This window comes from Balaenoptera borealis (assembly GCF_965194805.1).
Source record: "Balaenoptera borealis genome assembly, chromosome: 3".
Taxonomy (NCBI): Eukaryota; Metazoa; Chordata; class Mammalia; order Artiodactyla; family Balaenopteridae; genus Balaenoptera; species Balaenoptera borealis.
The window spans coordinates 145,970,077-145,984,606 of NC_138866.1; the positions used below are offsets into that span (position 1 = coordinate 145,970,077).

The 14,530-nt window shown below is 43.3% G+C and overlaps 3 protein-coding genes across 3 annotated transcripts in view; all 3 read right to left on the minus strand.

The window, feature by feature from the left end:
- The window catches only part of LOC309625794 (uncharacterized protein), a 146,139-nt gene extending 142,468 nt beyond the window's left edge, over window positions 1-3,671 (minus strand). The window contains exon 1 of the mRNA XM_082385832.1: window positions 332-3,671. The gene's annotated coding sequence lies outside the window, so the exon portion shown is untranslated. The remainder of the gene's footprint in view (window positions 1-331) is intronic.
- A 126-nt stretch (window positions 3,672-3,797) lies between these two features.
- On the minus strand, window positions 3,798-14,508 carry MRPL46 (mitochondrial ribosomal protein L46). Its single transcript, XM_082385830.1, has 4 exons — window positions 14,237-14,508; window positions 12,703-12,892; window positions 11,770-11,943; window positions 3,798-4,161 (listed from the first exon to the last, which is right to left on the minus strand). Exons 1-4 carry the CDS (start codon window positions 14,462-14,464, stop codon window positions 3,911-3,913), a joined length of 843 nt encoding a protein of 280 aa, XP_082241956.1. The 5' UTR covers window positions 14,465-14,508; the 3' UTR covers window positions 3,798-3,910.
- DET1 (DET1 partner of COP1 E3 ubiquitin ligase) overlaps window positions 12,838-14,530 on the minus strand; it is a 61,040-nt gene continuing 59,347 nt past the window's right edge. Inside the window, exon 5 of the mRNA XM_082385820.1 lies at window positions 12,838-12,927. Coding sequence (XP_082241946.1) covers window positions 12,918-12,927 — 10 coding nt within the window. The 3' untranslated portion in view covers window positions 12,838-12,917. The remainder of the gene's footprint in view (window positions 12,928-14,530) is intronic.

A 14,530-nucleotide genomic window follows, 5' to 3' on the forward strand; every position in this document is an offset into this window, starting at 1 on the left:
AGAGAAACTGGGGCTTTTTCCCCGCCCCCATCTCCATCCCTTCTTCAGCCACTCAGCAGCTACCCGAGGCCTGGGTATCTGATTTTTTCAATGATCAATGGTGTGCCCGTACTGCCAAATCTTCTGAACAAAACATGTTGCTGGCTCCCCTGGCCCATTTGAGGATGGCTTGGGGCAGGGGGGAGAGGGAGAGAGGGGAGGGGGGAGAGAGAGAGAGAGAGAGAGAGAGAGAGAGAGAGAGAGAGAGAGAGAGAGAGAGAGAGATCCTTGCTGTGGGCTAGTAATGGCCTCCCATCCCAGTGCCAGCCCCTCAGCTGCAGCAGTGACTCACTGTTTGGACCCAGCCTTGAGTCTTTACAGAGGCACCTATTCTGGATACTTCTGGAAGCAAGGACAAGAACAGTTTCCTCCTTCATGTCCTGTGGTTTAAGCACTGACATTCCAAGGCAGGTGGGAAGTGACTGATGGCCTGAAGTGACTGGCTATAATCCAGGCTTCTAGGAAATAAAGCAGAGAAGGGCGGGGGGCCAAGGCTGCCCTAAGATTCCAGGCAAACAGGCTTTAACTTGCTGTGTGTGCTTGCAGCTTAGCGACCTGTGAGCTCTTAATAATTGGGTTGCTGGCCCTTTCACTGTGCTCCTTTTCCCCCTGCTGGGGTAACAGAATGGGTCAGCCAGTCCATTCTGGTTCTAGTGCCCCCAAGCCTGTACCTAACAGTAGCTCTGGATTTCCTGGCCCAGGGTGGGAATCATGCCCAGCCAGATGGATGTGGTTATGGGACTGACCTGCCATCCACTCACTCCGAGATGGGCTGATGGAATCCATCAATGTCCAAATTACCCATGTTCCTCTCCAAATAGGTCAGAAATGCTTGGCTGTCACATGTATAACCTGGAAAAGGTGAGAATGGGAGTTGCAAAAGCTAAAGATGATACAGCTGAACTCCGGAGAATTTAGCAGCCTAAATATGTCGGAAGGAGGGAAACATTTACTGAGTGTTTATAATAAGCCATGCATGGTGCTAAGTACTTTTACATAAATTATCACATTACCTGAGAAACAGTATCATCTTCATCTTACAGATGACAAAAATTAAGAAAGGTTAAGAGCTAGTTTTGTACACAGATCTGGGTTCAAATTACTAGAGTAACCCTAAGCAAGTTAACTAACCTCTTTGAGTTTATTTTCTCATCTATAAAATAGGAATAACAATGCTTGCCCTGCTGGTTTAAATAGAAATGTACGTTGTAGGTACAGGTTCCAGCCCAGTACCTGGCACTCAGGGGTCATTCCACTGTTGTAAATAGTGACAGTAGGTGTAATTTGCCTAAGGTCATAAAACAAATTCAAACCCAGGTTTTCTGATTTCCAAGTTCAGCGCTCACAGGGAAAGAAGCTGATTCACTTGAATATGTCTTCGTATGGCTGTGAGGCAGGCCCTGCCCTAGGATTTGGAAGTTCAGTTAGGTGTGGGAGACAGACCATTGTCCTATCAAGTGCTATGTGTAGAGGCATGTTCACGGTGCAGAAATGGCCCAGCAGGAGGTGACTCTTGAGGATACGTTATCAGGAAAACAGGTTTATAAAAGTGATATTTTCTCCATAGTCCCCGCAAAGGGGAAAAACAAGTGACTGGAAATCACTGGGGAAGAAAATGACCAGGTGAGGGCTAAACTTCTGGAGGAGACTTCTAGTGAGGTGGTCTGTTTTTCAGGTTATACACACAGATGCACACACACACACACACACACACACACACACACAGCAGCATTTCTCTTCTTAGAGCACACAAACACACCTCAAATTGCAACTCCTAACACCCACATCACACACAATATTCCTTCCTCCTCTCACTGTTTTAAGGACATCCCTTAAAATACAGAGATCATCACCTTTTACTTTGTTCCATGGCAACCTTTCCCCCAAGGACACACTAGAAACAGTTTTTTGGTTATGCTTGGCAGCCAATGGACAATTCAGGTTGGCACTCAGCATATACGGTCATTTCTACTATAATGCCAAAAAACACTTGCATTCTGCAAAATCACACTCCCAAAATAACAGGCCTTCTGGGGAAAGGGGATTGGGGCAGACCACTCAAAACCTCCAGAATTTTGTAGCCAGGGTGCCAACAAAACAGAATCCAGCCCCACATGATGCTAACACAGTTAAACCTCCACTGGCACGTACACTGGTCCCTTGCAGCCTTAAATCCTAGGGTTTTTTTCTTCCTGAGATGTAAGGTCTTTGAGATGCAGGTCCTAGCAGAGACTAGTTCCATCAAAATCAAAAATGTTATCCAGGACAGGGCTTTCTTCATCAGTTTTGTAAAACAAAGCAGGATTGCGGGGGTGGGGAGTGGTCTTCCTTTCCACTCAGTTTCCCCAGACAGCCTAACACAGTGGAAAAGCTAGTGGTGAGTCTTGAAGCTACTCAACTAGCCACTACTTGCAATAAAGAAAGTCACTTCTACACAATTTTCAGCTTTTTTCTTAAGGTATTCTATCTGCCCCTGATCACTTCAAAATATTAAAGTCTGGGAAAAACCTCACAGGAAGCAACCTCATTCCAGGTTATCCTGACACCATTTCTCTACTTACCAATTTTATATATGCTATTTCCCTTTAAAGAAACAACCCTGTTAACAAAACAGACCATCTTATGAATGGCCATTAAGATTCTGGTATCAACTCCACACCAAGCAATTCTGTGACACCAGCTAGATGTCCTACAATTCAACTCAATTTTGACACTATCTACCTGAAGAAAGCATCGGCTCCCACAGGTTAAGGGCTCCATCCTACCAGACTCCTCCTCTTCCCCCTTAGGTGTCAACCACAAGTCCAAGTGGTCACTTGTGCTTCTGACCAACTGGTTATAAATCAGAGGTTCCAAGGACTCCCTCTTGTGTACAATTAATTTGCTAGGGGCCAGACTGTTTAACCCAGAAGGCCTTCTGAGACGAAACCAGTTGGTTTGATAGGATCCAGGACTGCAGTCTTGCTACTGGAACCACTATTCTGGGCAGAAAGAAGCATGCCTGAGACCCTCCCTCCCTTCCCCTCATTTTAGAAAATGCTCACTGAGTGCCCTCCATTGTGCCAGGTACTGGGCCCAGCGGTGACCCAAGCAACCTGGTGAGGGGTCAAGAGCCCCAACCCAGAGGCACGAGATCAGCAGTCTCCTCCTGCACCATCAGTGACCTGCGGTAAGACTCTCAACCAATCACACCTGGCCACGACATCCAGCCACCTTTTCTAAAATGGGAGATAACAGGCTGACCCTGCTTATTTCACATGACTGTTTCAAAACATGTAAGAAGTGATTATATTCTGTTTAAATATAAAATGCTTTTAAAAAAAAAAGAATGAATGAAAATACGAAGGGAGAGAAGGAGGGAGGAAGGGAAAGGGAAGGGAAGGGAAGGGAAGGAAAGGAAAGCAAAGCAAAGAAAACAAGGAAGGAATCATTTCCTAGGCCAGATTGATACATTCTCATATCAAGTAGAAAGGGAGAGAAATACAAAACAGAAAATGACTAAGAAACTACATAGCAGTAGGCTTTTTTTTTCAGGGGCCTAAAAGCTTTCACAGAACTCAAGGCTTTTAGAAGGCTGATTCACTTCCTTCCGTTCTTTCTTCCTGGGTCCATGAAGCCAGTTGATTCACTACAAAGTAATGCAATACTACTCAATTATGAGCATGGGGAAAAAAGGGAAAGGCAGCCTAAGAGACGGTTCTCTCTTGACAGAAAGAAGCCAGTAGTCCTCAAGGAACAAATCAACAGAGACCCACACGATGAAAAACTTGTTTATTTCTCAGAATTTAGTTTGCTGCTTGATATTCCCTGCAGAGAAGAGGCAACGCAACGTCCTTGAGGCCCGATTGCAGACCTGTCTGAGCATTGTCCATCAGAGGTCCAAGAGAAACCTCCTAACCTGGGCCAGGTATTTTGGTTTCAAATAGTCACCCAGCTCCTCCTTACTGACCCACACATGATGGCCCTTCTTCCCAGCCTCGAAAAAGTCTCCAGTTAGCAGCAGTGCTTTGAAGAAGAATATTTTGGCCCCGAGGCTGCTCTCTGTCCGCATTGCCTGGGGGAACTTGAACTTGTAGTGGCCACAGGGTGCATTTCCCAGGAACTTGGCTTCCATGTTGTTCTCTGAGAAGGGGGGAACAGAATCGGAAGATGAGGATACACCCACCTGTTTACTATGGCGCCTGAAATCATTGGGGGTCTCTGTGAGAGCCACTTCCAGCCTGAGGTAAAAGCAATCCCTGAGAGTGAGAACTAGTGTCATTCCTGAAGACCCTTGTCTCCTCTCCATCCAAAGGCTCCTGGCCCATAGGCTCCAAATTCACTGGGTCCATTCCTCGTGCCAAGCTACTGCTCTCACACTGAAATCAGCAATGCAGCCCAAATATCACTACCTGGGAGTCAGAGCACCGAGCTTCTAGACTCAGCCCGGTCACCATCTGTTGATGAAGGACCAAGACACGTGGTATCTGTAAAGCAAAGTTCGTCAGGGTTTTAAACGCAATGCCATGTGGAAAGTATAAAAAGGACCCAATTTGACGGCTGCAGGGTGAAAACGAAAGTTAAAAGGCAAAGACCGATGGACAGACAACATCTGCAATCTACAACAATGGGTTAATAACCCCAACCCAGCATTTCAAAGGATGGGAAAATGATGGATTAATTACTAAATGGCATTGGGAGAATGGACTAGCTAAAAGGAAAAAATAAAGCTGGATCCCAACCTCACTCCTCACATCAAAATTGACACCATACAGGTCAAAGATTTAACAGTAAGTTAAAATTTTCATAAATGGTTTGTTCATTCTGGATTGATGGTTTCATGGATGTTTAATATTTTCTGAATTTTTCTGTATTTAAAAATTTTTCACAAAGAAAAAAGAAACCATAAGAGTACTATAAAAAAAAAATGTGGGATATTTTCTGTATCATTTTTGAGAGGGGAAGTCCTAACCAAGACACAAAATTCAAAAATCCAAAACAGAAAAAACATTTATCTACATAAAAATTAAAATCTTTCCGCAAGGAAAAACGAAGCATACAAAAGTCACAGACAAAATGACAAACCAGGAAAAATATTTTCAACACATTCAACAAAGGAATATCTTAAGGTATAAGTAGTACTTAGAAATCAATGAGGAAAAAAACAACTCTAAAAGAAAAATGAACCATGCATATGAACAAGAAGTTCACATGAAAATAATTATCAATGAACTATAAACTCATAAAAAGATGCTCAGGGGCTTCCCTGGTGGCGCAGTGGTTAGGAATCTGCCTGCCAATGCAGGGGACACGGGTTCGAGCCCTGGTCTGGGAGGATCCCACGTGCCGCGGAGCAGCTGGGCCCGTGAGCCACGGCTGCTGAGCCTGTGCGTCTGGAGCCTGTGCTCCGCAACGGGAGAGGCCACGACGGTGAGAGGCCCACGCACCGCGATGAAGAGTGGCCCCCGCTCGCCGCAACTGGAGAAGGCCCTCGCACAGAAACGAAGACCCAACACAGCCAAAAAATAATTAATTAATTAATTAATTAATTTTAAAAAAAAAAGATGCTCAATCTTATTGATAATTCAAGAAATACAAATTTATTTCTATTTGTAGAAATAAAATTTATTTCTATTTGTACAAATTTATTTTCTATTTGATGTGTAAAACACATCATATTACCGAAGTTCAGAAACTTTGAGCTGCAACATCACTAACAATTAGAGAAATGCAAATCAAAACTACAATGAGGTATCACCTCACACAGGTTAGAATGGCCATCATCAAAAAATCTACAAACAATAAATGCTGCAGAGGGTGTGGAGAAAAGGGAACCCCTCTTGCACTGTTGGTGGGAATGTAAATTGATACAGCCACTACGGAGAACAGTATGGAGGTTCCTTAAAAAACTAAAAATAGAATTACCATATGACCCACCAATCCCACTACTGGGCATATACCCAGAGAAAACCACAATTCAAAAAGACACATGCACCCCAATGTTCATTGCAGCACTCTTTACAATAGCCAGGTCATGGAAGCAACCTAAATGTCCACTGACAGGCAAATGGATAAAGAAGGTGTAGTACATACATACAATGGAATATTACTCAGCCATTAAAAGGAACGAAATTGGGTCATTTGTAGAGACGTGGATGGACCTAGAGACTGTCATACAGAGTGAAATAAGCCAGAAAGAGAAAAACAAATATATGTTAACACATATATGTGGAATCTAGAAAAATGGTACACATGAACCAGTTTGCAAGGCAGAGATAGAGACACAGATGTAGAGAACAAACGTATGGACACCAAGGGGAGAAAGGGGGAGTGGGATGAATTGGGAGATTGGGACTGACATATATATATACACTAATATGTATAAAATAGACAGCTAATGAGAATCTGCTGTGTAGCACAGGGAACTCCACTTTGCTGTACAGCAGAAACTAACACAACATTGTAAAACAATTATACCCCAATAAAAAAAATAAGTAAATTAATTTAATTTAATTTAATTAAAAAAAAAAACTTTGAGCTGTACACTGCTTGTCAAGGATAAGGGAAAACTGAGATCTCTCAAACATACTGTGGGAGTGTAATTAGTACAAGTGCTATATTTGGCGAGAGATACCAATTTTAATTATACAAACCCTTTGATTTAGCAAATCTGCTTCTAGAATTCATCCTCCTGGATATAGTTATTTGCCCATGTGAGCACAGTGGAGTGTACACAGATGTTCACTGCACCTTTGTTTGTAAAAGCAATACACTGGTTAAACAAACTGCAGTACATACATGTATGAAATATTACACTGGCGCTGAAAGTGTAAGCTACATCTTCACCTGCTGATATAGAGATATGCTTAAAAGCTGTGCATAAGAAGAGAAAGGAAGGTATGTAACCATGTACATCCCACTGTGTGGAAAAAGGAACAGATAAAATATGTATGTGCTTGCAGTTTCTAAAAGGATACACAAAGTGTTCATGGTGATTGCCTCTAAGATGGGAAAATTACTTATTACTTCTTATAGAACTACATTTACCAGACACTGTTTGATATTTTTTCACCATATACAATGAATTGCTTTTCTCAATATTACAAACAATAACAACAGCATCAGCATTAGATGAGGAATTCATGTATGATGTGAAATCACCTATGATACAAAATGTCAGCAGTGGGGATCTGTGGGTGGTGGAATTATACTGGCATGTTTCTTTATACTTTTCTTTATTTTCCACTTAATTCAATGAATACATATTACTTTTCTATAATCTGGGGAAATGGATTAAATGTAATTAAATCAAAAAGAAAAAAAACAGTTCATTACAAACATGAGCAAAGAATCTGAACAGGCGGTTCACAGAAGAAGAAATACAAATAGCCATATGAAACATATGAACACATGAAAAGATGATCAATTAGCAATCAGGAAACTGCTAATCCAAAAGAGATCAATTTTTTTTTACTGATTGGACAGGCAAAAATTTTAAAGAGAGACTATTTCACATGTTGGTGAGGTCTAGACAAACAGGCACTCCTATACCCCACTCCTGAAAATGTCACATGCTATGTACGTTCTGCAGGAACTTGGGTGGGACCTATCAAAAACATAAATATGTCCATCCTTGACCATTAATTCCACCTCTAGGAATTCCATCTTGCAGAACTACTCGGGAAGTGCACCAAAGGGGAGGAAAGGAATAGACTTTGACTGTTTTATATTTATACTTTTATACCGCTTGAGCTTTTCTTTGCCATTTTAATTATTTTATTTACGATTTTAATGAATTTGAAATAAATCAACATATTTCATTTTATATGCACCTATAAAATACTAATATATCCTTTCACACTTATTTATGGCAACGGGAATGTTCAAAGGAGAAAAGCGTGGTGCCAAGGGGAGCCCCTTTCCACGTGGTGCACAGCAGGTGGAGCTGAGCACCAGTCGTGAACATGAACGACTGACCAAGGGAAGCTAAGCATCTGAGTCCAATGATCCTGGCAAGAAACCCAGCTGCCAACTCTTGTGTGATGGCTAAGGAAACCGAGAACGCAGCAAAGTCCCCTCCCATTCCATTCTGTCTTGCTCCCTCTCCTGCAGGCCACACAGGTCGCTCTCGGGAAAGGATCAAGGGGGTGCACACTGGCTGCTGACGTTTCGTTAGCAGGTACTTACGCTGGTGGCAGAGCCAGAAAAGTGGCTGTGCACTTATACAACCAGATCATTTACTCAATAAACATTCAGCAAGTACCTACTATGTGCCAGATACTTTGCTGAGAGCTGGGATGACTGAGAGGAATAGATAGTACCTGTATTTTCAAGGGAGTCAGAATTCTGGCTGGGGAGGGACAACGTGTTAATAAACAATTAAACGGCAATGGAATACGTGAAGAGCGTCTTCTCCACTAGGACATAAGCTCCCAGGAAGCACAGGTAGCGTTCTGTTCATCACTGTGACCCCACTGCCTGGAGAGTGTCCAGCAAATGGTAGGCAGAGAGTAAATGTTTGCTGCATAAACTGAGTAAGGGCACACACAAGTGCTACGGGAGCCTAGAGGGAGGAGTAGCTCTCTCTACCCAGAAGGTTCCACCACAGAAGGTAGGATGTACTGCGCAGTCAGACTAGGGAGGAGTAAAGCATTCCAGTCAGGGACCAGCAGGTTCCAAAACAGGGATGTATGAAAAACCACATTATTCACAGGATGCAAAAGGTTTGCTAGGTTAGAACTTGGAATATACATTAATGAGTGGCAAGATGGAAGACTGATGAGCTCGGGACCAAAGCAAAAAGGATTTGTAGGCCCTGCTTGAAAGTCTGCTTTTATGGGGAATCTTTCAAGAATTTGAGGCAGAGAAGTGACAAGGGATTTGTATTTTAGAAGGCTCATTCTGGCAGCACTGAAGAGGACAACACAAAAGCAAGGGGGAACTCACTTGGCATCTACCTCAATAGTCCAGTGTAGCGGTTCTCAACCACAGTGATTCCACTCCCCACGTAATGTCTGGCAGTGTCGAGAGACATTTTTGGTTGTCACGCTTGCGGGAGCGCGGATGGGTTAGTGCTACTGGCATCTAGCAGGTAGAGGCCAGAGACGTTGCTAAACATCCTACAAGGCACAGAAGCCCCCACAAAGAATTATCCCGCCTCAAATTTCAATAGTGCCAAGGCTGAGAAAATCTGGACTAGTGAGAAGTCAAAAGCCTCCCAGAAAAGCTGCAGGAATAAAGAGGGGACTATTTAGAACAGACCAGATAGGACTCAAGAACTTATGGATGTTGGAATGAGGTCAAGGATAACTCTGAGGTTTCTAGTTGGGTGAATGGGTAAGTGGTGATGCCAATAAGCAAGCCTGCAAGGACAAAAAGAGAAGCAGGCTGAGAGATGGGCAGGAGCATCAATTTTAAATGTAATAAATTTTAAAATCTCTGTGGGGGTGAGGGAGAGCACAGGGATGGCATCTGCCAGCCTCTGTCCCCGCAGGATACTTCCACAGGCCCCTAGATGTGTGCTGAATTGGATGCCTGTTCCCCCAGGCCGATGCTTTATGTTAAACAAACAAGCCTCTTTCGTAGAAAGTCTGGGTGTTTTTCAGTTGGTTGCCTCTGCACTGGGCTCTGGGGTAGAACCTAAATCACAGGTCTGTCAGGGATAACACAGATTGTCAAATACTGAACAAAATGGAGCAAAAGATGATAACCAACCAAGGTATCTTCCTCAAGATGATACCAGATGGCCAAGAAATGAAAAACCTCATTTTCAAAGAGACCCAAAATTCAAAGTCAATTTTAGAAGGCAGTGGGTTACCTAGAAACAGGTTCTGCAAAACTGAGTACTTCTTCAGGATCTGAAGTATGAGCTGAGGAGAAAATCAAGTGTGGACAGACCATATTCTAGATGCGACAGAACTAAAGAAATTCCATATCCTCTAAGTTCTTAGCACAACAATGCTGCTTAAAAAAAAAAAAGGGAAGGGGAGTAACTGTGCAAAGCAAAAGATTCATACTATGCAGAGGCACACACACACAAAAAATCCACTTCCTGAAGAATCCATAAATTATAAGAATCAAAAATGTAGGAAAAGAGAAAACCAGGGACTTCCCTGGTGGCATAGTGGTTAAGAATCCGCCTGCCAATGCAGGGGACACAGGTTCGAGCCCTGGTCTGGGAAGAGCCCACATGCCACAGAGCAACTAAGCCCATGTGCCACAACTACTGAGCCCACGTGCCACAACTACTGAGCCCGCGTGCCTAGAGCCTGTGCTCCACAACAAGAGAAGCCACCGCAATGAGAAGCCCACACACCACAACGAAGAGTAGCCCCTGCTCACTGCAACTAGAGAAAGCCCACGCACAGCAACGAAGACCCAACGCAGCCAAAAAATTAATTAATTAATTAATTTTTTTAAAAAAGAGAGAAAACCAAACAGCTAATCCTGATAATTTTTATGACAAGAAACCATGAACAATAAATAATGAAGCTTTCAGTGTCGTAAAAACTGAAGCACCTTTTAATGTAAGTATTAATTACCAGAATCCCACTGGAACGAATAGTATCACTGGTGTTGAGTGGAGAGACAGAAATGCCTGAAGGGAAGGCGAGTAGGACCTATTAAGCCAACAGGACCCCTCATAGCTACACCCTATAATGACAAAATATTTTACAATACTGGGCCCCAAAGAAGATCTGGGCCAATTAAACCAAAAAAAAGTACTAGAATCACCTATTCCTACGGAGAATGCAAAACTGTAGAAACCAGGAGGTGAATGTTTTGCACTCTGTTGGGAAGACAAGTTTTAGTGATCAGAAGCGGAAACTCTCCATCCTTCAGGTATGACAGCAGTTGTTAATTCATTGAGTACAGGAACTATGAAGAAGCCGCTTCTAAACAACATCAGGCCCATTCAAATAGGGAGATGGGGGGAAGACAGCATCTACAGCCAAACTCTTGAGCCTTGTAGAGGAGATGATGGCCAGCCAGGACGATCCACTCAGCCAACCCAGCAGCTTTACCAACCTCCCCGGGCTCAGAACGAGTATGACAAGAGTCTTTGTGAAGAAACAAGCCAGTGCCTAGACCTCCTACTTTCCCTTTAGAATAAAATGCAGCCACTGTGGATATTATTATTTGGAGAATGAAAAAACAGATTTTAGGGGGAAAAATAAATCAACCCACACAAAGAATGGGAAAAAAAAAGGAGTCAGATAAAGCAACTACCTTTTACAAGTGAAAGAATTTTTTCTCTGCCATCAATAAAACCAATGTGTTATTTAAAAAAAAAGAAAAGAAAATAGTTTAAAAGAAATAAAATAAAAATAAAATTTAAAAATCTCAGTGCCGGGACTTCGCTGGTGGTTCAGTGGGTAAGACTCCCCGCTCCCAACGCTGGGGGCCTGGGTTCGATCCCTGGTCAGGGCGCTAGGTCCCACATGCGTGCTGCAACTAAGAAGTCTGTATGCCGCAACTAAGAAGCCCTCATGCCACAACTAAAGATCCCACGTGCCACAACTGAGATGCGGCGCAGCCAAAATAAATATTAAAAACAAAAAAAAAATCTCAGTGGCACAAAGACTCTCACTTGATCTAAGATTTTTTTCTAGCTGAAATTTTATAAATATCAAAGTTTCCATTAACCTTCCAACCTCCTACCCTTAAAGCCAGGCCCACAGTCAGCCTGCAAATCCTCAGGCTGAGTCTGAAGTGTGTCTTGTGGGGTTTAGAGGGAGGCAGAGAACTCACCTGAGAGTGTGGCCAGGGTTCGTTCAGCTGTTCGGCGGAGGGTCTCCCCGGACTGCCACTCTGCCTGGGGCAGCATCCAAACATCCTGGTCTCCAAGCTTCTCTTTGATCAACAGAATGAGGTTCCTGTCTAGCTTCCGGTGCAGTGAGGTTCGGTCATTCTTTACATCGGCTTCTGTGAAGAAAAGAGGGGGTCACAGGAGACAAGAGAACTGTGTTCTGCCAGAACCAAGAAGATTAGAGTTTTAGAGTCCTCCTTTAAGGTAGAGCCACAACCTCTGCCCTCAAAGAACTTATAATCAAATTAGAACCCTGACCCGTCTCTTTAACCCTGACCTCTCTCAGGACAAAGTCTCACAATCTTGAGGAAACTAAAATTTAACAAGAAGAAACCAAAAGCTGAACTCCTCCTTCGAAAAGCCAAACACAAAGTACTTTGAGCCTTTGGAAAAGAAGCAATACCCAGACACTACTATTTCATTGGTCTTGACACTGTTACCGACTTAACCAGCCCCTACTTTCTCTGTTCTTCAGTCTTTATCGTGAAATAAGAATAAAAGAACTCAATGCCCTGCTTTGGGAAGGATTTCAGATAAAATACAGGAAACTAGTGGGAAACACTTAATTTCCCCCGCTCTTAGTCCCAAACTAGGAGTTAAACCCAGATAACATTCCTGAGGCTTAACTGAGACAGATAAGGCTATCCCAATACCCTTACATCCCACTCAAAAATAACATAGACCTTGAAAAAATTATATTAGGGTGGATGTGAGGAACAGGGAAAAGAAGTTCTTTTTCTCCCACGTGAAAGAAGTTCTATCATTTGAAATTATTTGTTACTTAAATCACAAGCAGGGGTTAAGCAAGAATCCTTTGTTTGGGAACCAGAATACCCCCCTTTTCTACCTCTAACTGGCCTGAAAAGACCACAAACCTGTTATTCGAGCTCCAGGTTTGAACTGTAGGAATTTCTGCTCCCACATGTCTTCCAAATCCTGTAACAGCAATATATTCCTCTCATCTTCTTCTTCACCATAAAGGTCGCTTTTCTTCTTTGCCAGTTGCTGGGCTTCATCCAAAGCACGAAGCTCATGGTCTGAATACAGGCTTCTCTCTATCTCGATCTGGGAAAATTAAAAGAGCAAAAATCTACCCCAAACTGGGAAAATTAAAAGGACAAAAAACCAAAATAAAACAGAGTTACAGTGCACTTGACAGACTCAGAAGTTTACCACCCAACAGACACATACAACCAAAACACCACAGTGAAAACAGAGAAAAAAGATCACCTGCACTTTGGGCTTGAGTCATATTTGCTAAAACATTAGAATGTGTTTGGAGGTCAAGACTGCCACAAAGAACAGAGGACTAGGACAGGCATTGCCTGCCCACTTCCTCCCTCCAGTCAGGCCAGTCTTTGATCAGAATCTCACCATGAACTTTCCTGCTTCAGGGAGTTTACAGATGCTATTCCTTCTTCCTAGAATGTTTTCCCTCATGCTCTCCTGGAAGATTCCTACTCATCCTTCAGATCTCAATTTAAATATCACTTTTTTTTTTTTTAAATATCACTTTCTTAAGAAAGATATTCTATGACATCTCCCATTAAAATCAAATTAACGTCCCTGTTAAACACTATTATAGTATCCTATGTTTTCCTTTACAACACTTACCAGAGACTTCAATTCCATAATCACGTGGTTATTTGGTTACTGACTGATGCCCCCTCCACCAAATTGAAGTGCTCTGAGAACCAGAGCTATGTCTGTCTCATTCACCACTGCATGCCTAGCACTTAGCAGTGTCTGTACAAAGTGGGTCCTATATGATTATCTATAAAGCGATTGATAAAATGTTTGCAGAGTAATAAGCCAAGTAAAAAGCACAGAAGTGAAGTTTTTATCTCTCAGTAGCCAAGACAAAAACGTCTCAGGTTCTGGGGAAACATAATATCCTTTAATCACTATCTATGGGGATTTAAGACCCTCATAGCCACTACACCGTTTTTGCCCATGTCTCTTCACTTGCCCCTCACACAAACAGACTTTATCACAGACATCTTACGGATGTGCCCGTTGCCTTTTCCTTATGCTCATCACATAACAAAGACTTTCTCCTCTGTAAACTGTCAACTACCTATGATAAGGACTGAATCCCTCTTGTTCACCACCGTATCCCCAGTATATTGACTGAAAAAGGAGAGCATCTCCAAAGAGTTGCCGACGGTAACAACAGAAAAGATCAATGAAAACGAAGTACCTTTTATTGAACGCGTACTACGTACCACAACAACCCAGTAAGGTAGGCACTATTTTGCAGGTAAGTATACTGAAGCTCAGAGAAGTGAAATAACTTGCCCAAAGTCACACAAACTAATCGGTGGCGGAATCGGGATCAAACGCAAGTCAGCGTGCCTCTACTGCTTCCCCAACTGCACCTAGAAGCGACGACCCGCACCTCAATCCCACCTGCTGTAGCAGAGCCTTCACCTCTTCCTGCAATGGGGTCAGCGGCTTCGAGACCAGCGGTGGCCGCTGCAGGCACAACGCGCCCAGCAAGCGCCATGGAGACGCGCTGCTCGAGGGTGCGGCCGCAAGGGCCAAACTGCGAGAACCCAGTCTACGGGTCCAGGGGCCCTCGAACCGCCGCCAGCCCCTCGCCACCCCTAATACAGTCAGCCTTACGGGCGCCGCCATCTGTCAACCTTCCCACAAGGTACCGCGGCTCTCAGCGAGGTCCTGGGCCAATCCTATATTCCCACA